The sequence below is a fragment of the Perognathus longimembris genome, chromosome 7, assembly GCF_023159225.1.
Source record: "Perognathus longimembris pacificus isolate PPM17 chromosome 7, ASM2315922v1, whole genome shotgun sequence".
In the NCBI taxonomy this organism is placed as follows: Eukaryota; Metazoa; Chordata; class Mammalia; order Rodentia; family Heteromyidae; genus Perognathus; species Perognathus longimembris.
The window spans coordinates 3,734,467-3,745,100 of NC_063167.1; the positions used below are offsets into that span (position 1 = coordinate 3,734,467).

Below are 10,634 nucleotides of genomic sequence, written 5' to 3' on the forward strand. Positions count from 1 at the left end.
GCAGCCTGCTGGCCGGAGGCTCGGCCCTGGGTCCGGTGGGAGGTCGTAGGTCCTGGCTGGGGTCGGCTTCCGCGCCTCGCACGCCTGGAGCCAGGCCCGGAGGCCGCGGCCCGCCCGCCCACCCACCCACCCCCGGCGGCCTGCGCCCCCCGCCTCGGCAGCGGCGCCCAGCGATCGGCACTGCCCCCTACCCGCCACCCAAGTGACCACGGCCCGGAGCCGAAGCCCGCCGCCGGCCAGCCCCGCGGAGCCCTGGCGCCACCGGGGACGGGACCGCGCCGGGCCCTGGGAGCCCCCGCCGCGGCGGGAGCGGGCCGGAGGGGGACGCGCCTCCCTCCCCTCTCTTGTCTCCCGCCCTAGCTGACAGCCGCCAGCGCGTGCTGCTACCCGCCAGAGGGCTGGAGGTACTCGCACGAGTACAACGCCATCCTCGGGCCCTTCGGCGAGCTCATGACCGAGGCCGACGTCCTCCGCATCGAGCAGCAAATCGAGAACCTGCAGGTGCTGCACAAGGCGCAGCGGCTGGAGGCGCGCCTGGAGCAGCTGGAGCTGGAGCTGGAGCAGCTGCTGCCCATCTCGGCCGCCCTGGCCGCGCCGCGCTTCACGGTCGACCCGCGCCGCATGCACGGCCGCGCCGCCAGCCTGCCCGCCTGGTGCCGCAAGATCTCCGCGCTGCTCCGGAGCATGGCCACGCTGCTGGCCACGCTGGGCGGCCAGCCCGCCTACCTGGCCGAGCTGCTGGCCGCCGACACCGGCCAGCCTCTGCCGCCGCTGCCCGACGCGCCCTCGAGACCCGGCCCGCTCTGCCTGGGCCGCTCTCACGCGCTCAGCTGGTGCCGCGAGGCCGTGGCGCGCGAGATCCTCGAGTGCGGCGTCTCCGTGCGCCGCCTCCGGGCCGCCTACGAGCTGCGCGCCCGGGGCGCCGCGGCCGAGCCCGCTCCTGCGCCCCCGTGCGCGCCCCCGCCTGCACCCGTGCCCACGTGCGCGCCCACGCCTGCACTCCCACCCACGTCCACGTGCGCGTCCACGCCGACACCCATATCCGCGTCCGCGTCCACGTGCGCGCCCCCCGCCCGCACCCATATCCACGTGCGCGTCCACACCGGCACCCACATCCACGTGCGCGTCCACGTCCACGTGCGCATCCACGCCCGCACCCATATCCACATCCGCGTCCCCGTCCACGTGCGCGCACCCCGCCGGCACTCCAGACAGGGAGCCCATTCTGGAGGAGGACTACGTGGCTGCCAGCTCCGGGGGGCCGAACGCCGCCATCACCAACGGCCTCCTGGCCGCCGGGGAGCCCCCGAGCACCCCCGGTTCTGCTGCGACGCCGGATGGTCAGGAGGCGCTGCCCGAGCCGCCTTCGCTTCCCGCCCAGCTCCCGAGCGTGCAGGACTACATCAACATGCGCAAGGAGCGCATCGTCTACCTCTTCCTGGAGCACTGGCGCACGTGGGCCCTCGACGGCGCTGGGCACCCGGCCCGCGCGCGCCTGCGCAGGCTGCTGCCCCGCGTGGTGGCCGCCGGCGCCCCGCAGCCCGCGGACGGCGGCCCCGACGGGCGCCTCCTGCACCTGCTGCAGCAGCGGCGGGCGGTGGGCCGGCTGCTGGGCCGCTGGCGGAGCCTGCTGCGCCAGGTGCCCGCGCGCCCGCCGCGCGGCCCGGGCCCGGGGCCCGGGGTGTACTGGCCCCAGCACTTCCTGCCGCCCCGCGAGGACGGCCAGCCGCGGCGCTACGACAGCCTCACGCTCGACCTCTTCATGCTCGGCTACTTCCAGCTGCTGGGGATGAGCCTGAGCCGCGAGGAGCGCGAGTTCCGCCACCTGCTGTGCTACGAGGTGTTTGACCGGCTGGGCAGCCACCCGTGGGAGCTCATTCGCCGCTTCCACCGCGTGGCGCTCGAGGAGGTGGAGGCCGGCCGGCGCGGCTGGAAAGACGGCTTCGACGACCTCAGCCGGCGGTTCTTTGGAGACAGCCCGGAAGCCAAACAGGGCACCCCGGAAGAAGGGGCGAAGGAGGAGGAGGAGGAAGAGAGGGAAACGCACGAGGAGGAGGAGGAGGAGGAGGAAGAGAAGGAGCCAGAGGAAGAGGCTACCCCTCCCCAGAGGGAGGACCGCCCAGAGGGGCAGCCCGAGACCCCAGCACCTGCCCCGCCTCCAACTCCCGACCCACCCAGTCTTGAAGCCCCCGCGGAAGATCCCTTGGAATTGGTGTCCGAGATGGGCGAGTTCAGCAACGAGGAAATCTGCCGCTATATCGATCGCAGCTTCTCCTTCTGGAAGGAGAAGGAGGCGGAGATGTTTGAGATCTGAACAGTCAAGTCAGTAGTTAGGCTCATGAATCCCAGCCCAGGCCCCAGGCCTGTCTGACTGGTGCCTCCTAGAGGCGAGAGTCCTGCAAGAAGAACCCAGAAGGGGTGAAGAGCTGCGAGCCTTTGAAGTCCCCCCCAGGCAGGGCACAGCACAGGGCAAGACAGGTGTTTCCCTGTGGCCCGCGGCAGTGGTCTGAGTGAGGGGCTGCGGAGCTCCCTCATTCTTTCCTCCTGTTGCTTGGGTTTCTCACTGAAGTGAACAGCTACCTCCCTGGCCACCTGTGCGGTGTTCTGTGTGACGTGCGGTGTGTACAGGCCCTTTCCCCTCTGTATCGTCCATGGAAGGAATAAAACACTTTGCCGTGGGCTGTGTTGGATGTCCCCCGTCACCCACCCTAGTGTCATTACAATGAACAGGGCAGGCACGGGCCTCTTGTCAGTCATTCGCGGAGAAGCCAGAGCCTCTTTGGCCTGGCTACGAGCGAGGTGGGGGCTAAGTCTGCATCTGTCCAGAGATTCTGGGTGATGGGACTGGAGCCATCCACCCACCTGCCCTGTGGGAAAGCAAACTCAGGACCTCCAGGGCTCAGCTACTGCATTCCCTGTCCCCCCTCTACCTCCTACACTCAGCTGTGAGTCTGTGAGACGCCTACCAATTAACCAGCAAAAAGCCAGAAGTGGAGCTGTGACCCAAGTGGTAGAGCACCAGCCTTGAGTGAAAAAGCTATGGGATGCGGAGGCCCTGTGTTCAAGCTCCAGCACACGCACACACACGCGCGCGCGCACACACACACACACACACACGGTGGGGGTTGTCTGTACCTGGGACCACATATGTGTTCTGTTGCCCTGGAACCCTCCAGGCTCTCTAGTGGTGGGAGGCTGTACCTACGCTCTGGCCCCATTACCTGCTAGCCCACGCTTGCCCTAAGTTTTGTGGCTCTGTTTTAGGAGGAGGAAGAAGAGGCGCGTCTGGCCAGCCTGCCTGCCTGGAGGCGAGATCTCCTCCGGAAGAAGCTGGAAGAGGAGAGGTGAGTGGGAGGGGGCTCAGGATGAGGTTGGTCTCGACTGTTCTCGAGGTGCCAGCACCAACTCATGTTGTCTCTTTCCTCTTTCAGGGAGCAGAAGCGGTAAGTATGGGGCTGCCACCCCACCTGAGATCAGAAGCTTGACCTATTGTACCCTTTCCTCCAGCCTAATCCTAGGGATATCCTGTCAGTCATTCCAGACCTTGAAGCATGACCTCTCTGCTCCCAATAATGTCAAGTTTCCTCACTGTTTCTTAGCACCTGTCACCAAAGTCTAGCTGTTGTGTTCTTTCTTTCAAAATGATCCACTCCTCACCTACTACTCTTTCCTTCCCACCCTGCAGTGAACCCAATACCTGAGGCCAATAACTTTGATCATCTGTCCCCCTAAACTTAGTTTCTGCACTCAGTAATTTAACCCAGGACTGCCCAATAAAAATACAATGTGAACTTCATACACAAACTTAAATCCTAGTAGTCACACTTAAAAAAAATAGAGAGGTGAGCATAATATTTTATTTAACCAAATAGTATTTTAACATACAACCAATATAAAATTATTTTAAAACCCCATTTTAAAAAGAGCCCGATGCGGGGGCTGGGGATATGGCCTAGTGGCAAGAGTGCTTGTCTTGTATACATGAAGCCCTGGGTTCAATTCCCCAGCACCACATACATAGAAAACAGCCAGAGGTGGCGCTGTGGCTCAAGTGGTAGAGTGCTAGCCTTGAGCAAAAAGAAGCCAGGGACAGTGCTCAGGCCCTGAGTTCAAGCCCCAGGACTGGCAAAAAAAAAAAAAAACCCACCAAAAAGAGCCCGATGCTAGCTGGGCACTGGTGGCTCATGCCTGTAATCCTAGCTACTTAGAAGGAGGCTGAGATCTGAGGACACTGGTTGGAAAGCCAGCCCCAGCAGGAAATTCCTTGAGACTCTTATTTCCAATTAACCACTGAAAAGGCAGGAAGTGGAGGTATGGTTCAGCGAAAAGAGCAACAGACCTAGGGGCAATGCCCACACCCTGAATTAAGCCCCAGTACTGGGGGGGGGGGGGGAGGGAGGAGAACCAACACCTTGGTTTTCAGACTACTGTGTATTTTACACCTCCATTCCATCCCAAATTGGACCACCCGAATTCCAAATGCTCCACGCCCACATTTCGCACCTGCCCTGTCACCAGAGCAGATGTACCCAGTAATCTGACTCCATGAGCTCCCCCTTCCTCCCACGGGGCCGTGCGGTGACCCGGCATTTCTGTTTCCAGTAACACCCCAAGTCCGTAAAAACCCAGCCTCCCACCCAGCCAGTTCCTCCTCGTTGGTGACCCAGTAACCCCAATCGGCCGTCAGGCGAGGCCCTCTGTCTCCGGCACCCTCGTTCTGTCTGCCACTCATCCCCTTCCATCCCTGTCCTGGTGCCGGGCCCAGGCTTTACTGGGTTCTATCCCCACCCCCTCCACAGACAGGAGGAGGAGAGACAGAAGCAGGAGGAGATGCAGAGGGAGAAGGAGCAGTCGGAGAAGCTGCGGACGCTGGGCTACGATGAAACCAAGCTAGCGCCCTGGCAGCGACAGGTCATCCTGAAGAAGGGGGATATTCCTAAGCAATAGCGGGGTCCGAGCTCAGCGGGGGCGTCTCCCGGCCCCGGCCCCGGCCCGCACGGCTGCCAGGGAAGGGCCGGAGCCGTGCTGCCCCCCCCTCCCGCGCGGGAGCCCCCTCGGACCCCACCCCCGGCCCCGCACCCCAGCCCAGCGCAGGCGCGCGCTGCCGCCGCCGCCGCCACCACTGCCGCCGCCCAGAAAAAGTGCCCAAGCTGCTGACGCAGAGACGCTGCCCGCCCGCGTGCACGCCGCGCACGTACGTACGAGCCCGCGTGTCCACCGACGGCCAGCGTGCGGCGCAGCCCCCTCCCCGCACCCCGGGACGGGCGTGGCGGAGGCGAGCCCCGCGCTCGGGGCAGGGGCTTTCCTCCCGGCCCGGCCCGGCCCGGCCGAGCCGCTTCGCCCCTCCCCGCCCCGCCGAGGGTTTCCCCGCAAGTCATTTGTTTACCAGAAACCGGAAGCCTGCCGCCGGGGGGCGGAGACGCCGCCCGGGCCCCGCCCCCTCCGGTGGAGGACCGGGTGGGGTGGGCTTCCCCGGAGGCTCCATCGGCTGCTCCCCGGCCCCACCCCGTCGCCCTCCCCCTCCCCCTCCCCCCATTAAAGCTTCTGCCGCCTGGGGCTCGCGTCCACTCGCGCTGGGCGTCACCGCCACTTTCCCCTTGTGTCACTGGGGCGGGGCGGGGGCCCCGGGGGCGGGGGAGTCCGAGCCCCCAACGGTGGCAGCACCCCCAGCCCCGGGAAACGAGGCTTAATCACTAGAAGCCCCCCTCCCAGCCTCCACGGGAAAACCAGGCAGCTGCTCGGTTCAGAGATTTAATACCAGGGCCCCGGCCCAACTCCGGCTGGGAAGGGGGCCGCGGTCACCCGGGCGAGCAGGTGCGGGACGGGCTCGGCCAGCGACGTTCCACGCCCCGGGCCTAAGCAGCCGTCCCCGGGGCCCGGCGAGGTCACCGGGGCGCGGCCGCGGGCGGGTCCCAGCCGCGCTGCAGGCGGGCGCGCAGGTCCTCGGCGCAGCCGCCCAGCCCCATGCGCTCCAGGGCCGCGTAGATGGCGCCCAGCACCGCGGGCTGCTGCTGGCGCCAGCGCTTGAGCATCTCGTACTGCTGGTCCCGGAACCGGCAGATCTCCACCTCCACCGCCTCGATCTCCGCCTCGCGCAGCCCCAGCGTGCGCACGAACTCCTTCCAGCGCCGCGCGGGCACCGCGTCCACCACGTCGTACAGCTGCGGCCCCGGCTGCAGCAAGGCCAACGGCGAGCCTGCAGGGGGCGCTGGTTCCGGTGCGGGAGCGCCTGTGGGCGGGGCCAGAGGGAGAGCCAATGGGAAGTCGAGAGGCAGCCGGAGGCGGAGTCAGGGGAGGGCGGGCTCGCTGTAGCCTAGCTGGTACTCAGGAGGCTGAGACCTGAGAGGATCCAGGTTCTAAGCCAGCCCCGAGCTGGGAATATGGCCTAGGGCAAGAGTGCTTGCCTCGTATACATGAAGCCCTGGGTTCGATTCCCCAGCACCACATACATAGAAAACAGCCGAAAGTGGCGCTGTGGCTCAAGTGGCAGAGTGCTAGCCTTGAGCAAAAAGAAGTCAGGGACAGTGCTCAGGCCCTGAGTCCAAGGCCCATGACTGGCAAAAAAAGAAGCCAGCCCGGGCAGGAAAGCCCATGAAACTTATCTCCAGTTGGCCAACAAAAGGCTGGAAACGGAGTGGTGGCTCAAGTGGTAGCAGCCTTGAGAGAATGCCCAGCCTTTGCTTTTGCTAAGGGAGAACGCAAGGCTCTGAGTTCAAGACCCAGTACTCCCAAGCAAATACATACACATATGTCTACTGGACCCTCAGGACAAGGCACAGACAGACGCCACACTGAGGGGGAAAATGTAGTCAAGTTATTAAACCACAACGTGTTCACCTTGGACTGAACAAGGTGGACCAAGGCTTTAAGCCACTGAAATCTCTTACCAAGAGCCCTGCGGGGCCGGTGATCCAGGGGCTGTGGCACCTGCGGGCCAGCAGCATCCTGGGTCTGGGGGAAGCCAGGGATCCAGCAGCTGTTTGCTACCAGCAGGTCAGTACAGGCCCTCCTGCTGTCCCCAGGGGGTACCAGGAGTGTGCAGGCGCTGTCCGAGGGTGAGAGTCGGGTGTCCTGGAAGCCAAGAGCGGTCCCAGGTCAGCCCCACTTTCTTAGAAAGGCCTCCCTTGCGGCGGACCCTGACCAAGAGTGGACAGGCGCAGAAGTGCCCCAGTGCCGTCTCCTCCAACAGCCCTTGCTCTCTCTTGCTGCCCAGCAGAAGAGCCATGGCTGTCTCTGCCCGGAACTCTCCCCCACTCCTGAGGAACACTTCTCCTTCTGAATGTTAGCCCCTCAGACCCCCGCAGACAGAGCTTCGGAGAGCCGGCCTCCTCCACTGGTCTCCTCGCACACGTGTCCATGGGGTCTGGCCTCGTGCCAAGCAAGTCGTGCTAGTCCCCGAAAGCACCTTCTTCCCGTCGTGTTCTGAGATTCTCACCTGGGGTGAGGTCAGGGCCTCCGTCCCAGCAGGCTCTGCTGACAGAGACAAAGAAGCTCCAGTTAGAGCTGGTTCAGGCAAGATCGCTCCACCTGAGTCCCTGGCCCAGCTCCCCCTCTTGGTTGCTTCTGACTCAGTTTCTCCTTTGGTGTCAAGGCGGACTCTGATCCCAGGCGTGGGGACTTACCGGACGCCACAGGCTTAGGAGGCTGGCAGTAGTGATGCCTGTAGATCAGGACGGCTCCAGGCAGGAGTGGAAGCACCAGGCAAGCCACAAGCACCTGGATCCAGAGCACTGAAAGAGCAGCTGGTGGGTGCTGGGTGGTGGCCACCCGCACCCAGCTCTCCCCTTGGGGCTCCCCGCACACCACCTACTCTGCCTCCAGCCACAGACAGCAGCACAGTGCTCCGGGCAGCTCCTGAAGAAGCTCCTGTAAGAGGGTTAGGGGCGGAGGCGGAGGGAGGCCTGCATGAGGCAAAGGCTCCTGGGGCTGCCTGATGGTTTCCCCGTCTCCTCTAAGGATCACGCTAAGAATGTTCCCGAAACACTTCTGCAATCTCACCTGGGCCTCCCACAACTACCAGTATTTTCTGAGCTTCTAGACCAAGTTCCATAAGGGTACGGATTCTTGCCTCTGTAGGTCCCCTCTGTAGGGGAGGGGGACTGAGGTTTGAACTCGGGTCCTTGTACTGCTAGGCTAGTGCTCTCCCGTAGGAGCTGTGTCCCTGGCACTTTCCTTCCTCTCTGGTTCCCTTTGTAGCCCCATCACTTACAGTCTAGACAATGCTTAAAGCCACAGATAAGAGTAGGGAGCTGGTACTCAAGCCTGGCATCCCAGCTACTCAGGAGGCTGAGAGCTCAGGATCCTGGTTCAAAGCCAGCCTGGGAAGACTCTTATCTCTAATTATCCAGCAAAAACCTGGAATGGAGATGTGGCTCAAGAGGTTTCCACCATGGGAAAGCCAAGGGAGAGCATAAGGTACTGAGTTCAAGCCCTAGTGTACACACACACACACACACACACACACACACGGACATGGATGGGCAAATGAGTAAGGTGCCTTCCCTCTATCAGGAAGGATCTGCTGCCTCCCCCCCACCATGTTTGGACAGAGATCAGAGGTTCTCTGAGCTTGCCCAAGAATTTGAAGCTCAGCCTCAGTTCTGGAGCTCAACAGTGTGACTACCCAAATGGAATCCATTCTGAATGTTCAGCTGAAGGACTACTAAGGGACGTGATGGCAAAACATGAAGCTATATCCCTTATTCATCTGGTATAAAGCAAACCCACCCACCAAGCTCCTTCCTCCTTAGCCCTACGCCAGAAGCAGCTTGACCCGATCCCCAGCCTCCTCCCCCCTGCCTTTGGGCCCAGGAGAGCCAGGAAGTTACGTGGGGCAGGACAGGCAGCCATCGCCATGCTCGCCACGCTCATAGAAGCCAGGCAGACAGGGGCCGCATTCCGTGTCTCCGCTAGAACCTGCGGGACGAGAGATGGCGGGGGTCACGATGGGATGTGGGGCCAGGAGAAGGGGGCTCGGGGGTGGCCCGGGAGGGAGTACTCACAGGGCAGCTGCACGTGGCGGTGCAAGGCCTCGCAGTCTGTGCACGGGAGGCAGTGGAAGGGTGAACTTTCCCAGCAGGGCTTGGCCGAGCAGTCCCTAAACCAGCCCGGCTCACAGCCGCACTGGGTGTCGGCCGCGGCGGAGCAGTTCTTCAGGGCCACCTGGGAGGCTGGTGGGGTACAGGAAGGGCTGTGCGTGCAGAGGCAGAGCCAGAGGCCCCTCTGAAGAACGGGGGCCGGCATCTTCAGAGAGCGGACCCAGGCGCAGAAGAGACAGACAAGGACTCCCCGCAAAGGGAGGCGGGCACGCGAGTCCCGGCGGCCCAGGGGCCAAGGCTCACGCAAGCGGGAAGGGAAAGGGGCAAAGGCCCCCCGAGGCAGCACAGGGGTGGAGGAGACTGGGGCAGGTGGGTCACAGCGCCCTTACAGCCAAAGCTTGGACCCAAAGCCGGCCACACGGCCGCCAAGACCCTGACCGGGGCCCCGGGCAGCGCTCACCCTCCTCATCGCAGGACTGGCAGCGCGTGCAGCGCGTCTTAGCGTGATCACCCGTGGCCAGGAAGGTGCCCGGGGGGCACGGGAGGCAGGTGGCGTCCCCACAGGGCTCTGTGCACGGGCGCCTTCATGTAGTGTCCTGTGGACCCCAGACGGAGGGCCAAGGGTCTGCCCAGAACTTGCGAACCGCTCCCTGCCCATCTCCGGCTGTCCACCTCCCTCCCACCTCACCCGGTGCCCCGGCTCCTCCCCACCCCGCCCTCCACCCTGCCTGCCCCTCACCCACCCCCAGCCGGCCACCCCACCCTACCCCACTGCCACTCACCGACGGGGCAGCCTCGGCAACACAGTGGGCTATACCTCCTCTGGGGGCCACTGGGACAGTCACACGGGGGCCCGGGGGTGCTGGCCTGGCCCTGGGCACACCACAGCAGGAGCAGGAGGGCAGCCTAGGGGACAGGCGCGGGCGGCTGACCCCCAGGGGGCCGCCCCAGGCGGGGACCGCTCCCGCCCCGGCTTCCTCCCTGGCACAGGCCCCAGTCTCGGGGCTCCAGGCAGCCCGGTTGCCAGGGGTGGGGGTGGGCTCAGCTTCCTTCCCCAAGAGAGGGAGGGGTGGAAGAGGGGCACTGCCAGCCCCTCCCCCTCCCTCCCGGCAGGGCCAGAACCCCGCTGTACCCACACCTGTGCTGTGAGGTGGGGCCCCCAGACCCTTCTGATCCTGAGGAGTGCGTTTCCTCTCTACGGAAGGGCGCTGCCGCCGGAGCTCTAACTAGGTCGTGGGGCGGGGGGGGGGGGGGGCACAGAAGCCCGATCACAATCACAGACGCCCGTGGGCCCCTTCCCCTGGGCCGTCGGCAGGCTCGAGGTCCCCCCTCCGCCCCCCACCCCCCACCCCGACTCACCGCAGCCCCTGCCACGCAGCCCGGGGGCCGCGGCTCCATGGCCTTCTGAGCAGGCCCGTGCCTGGCCTCGGGGCCCTGGGGCTTCCCCGGCAGCCCTGGCCCTCCGCGCCTAGCCGGAGCCTGCAGGGCCCGCCTTCTAGAAGAGCCCGCCTCAGGGGCAGCCAGGGCGGGGCCCACCTCCACTCAAGGCCACGGCCAGATGGAGACCCCGGTTCCGGCTCCTGCCCTGCGGCCCTG

The 10,634-nt window shown here is 64.7% G+C and overlaps 2 protein-coding genes across 2 annotated transcripts in view; one reads left to right on the forward strand and one right to left on the reverse strand.

Moving 5' to 3' along the window:
- The window catches only part of Espn (espin), a 28,799-nt gene extending 26,363 nt beyond the window's left edge, over window positions 1-2,436 (forward strand). The window contains exons 11-12 of the mRNA XM_048350147.1: window positions 361-1,023; window positions 1,193-2,436. Coding sequence (XP_048206104.1) covers window positions 361-1,023; window positions 1,193-2,314 — 1,785 coding nt within the window. The 3' untranslated portion in view covers window positions 2,315-2,436. The remainder of the gene's footprint in view (window positions 1-360; window positions 1,024-1,192) is intronic.
- A 3,307-nt stretch (window positions 2,437-5,743) lies between these two features.
- Tnfrsf25 (TNF receptor superfamily member 25) lies at window positions 5,744-10,575 on the reverse strand. Its single transcript, XM_048350149.1, is given in 12 exon segments — window positions 5,744-5,774; window positions 5,847-6,229; window positions 6,888-7,071; window positions 7,436-7,473; window positions 7,623-7,730; window positions 7,811-7,866; window positions 8,829-8,916; window positions 9,003-9,170; window positions 9,499-9,616; window positions 9,618-9,634; window positions 9,821-9,944; window positions 10,398-10,575. Coding segments are annotated over 11 exon segments (1,284 nt in total). The 5' UTR covers window positions 10,437-10,575; the 3' UTR covers window positions 5,744-5,774; window positions 5,847-5,885.
- Between the last annotated feature and the right edge of the window lie 59 nt (window positions 10,576-10,634).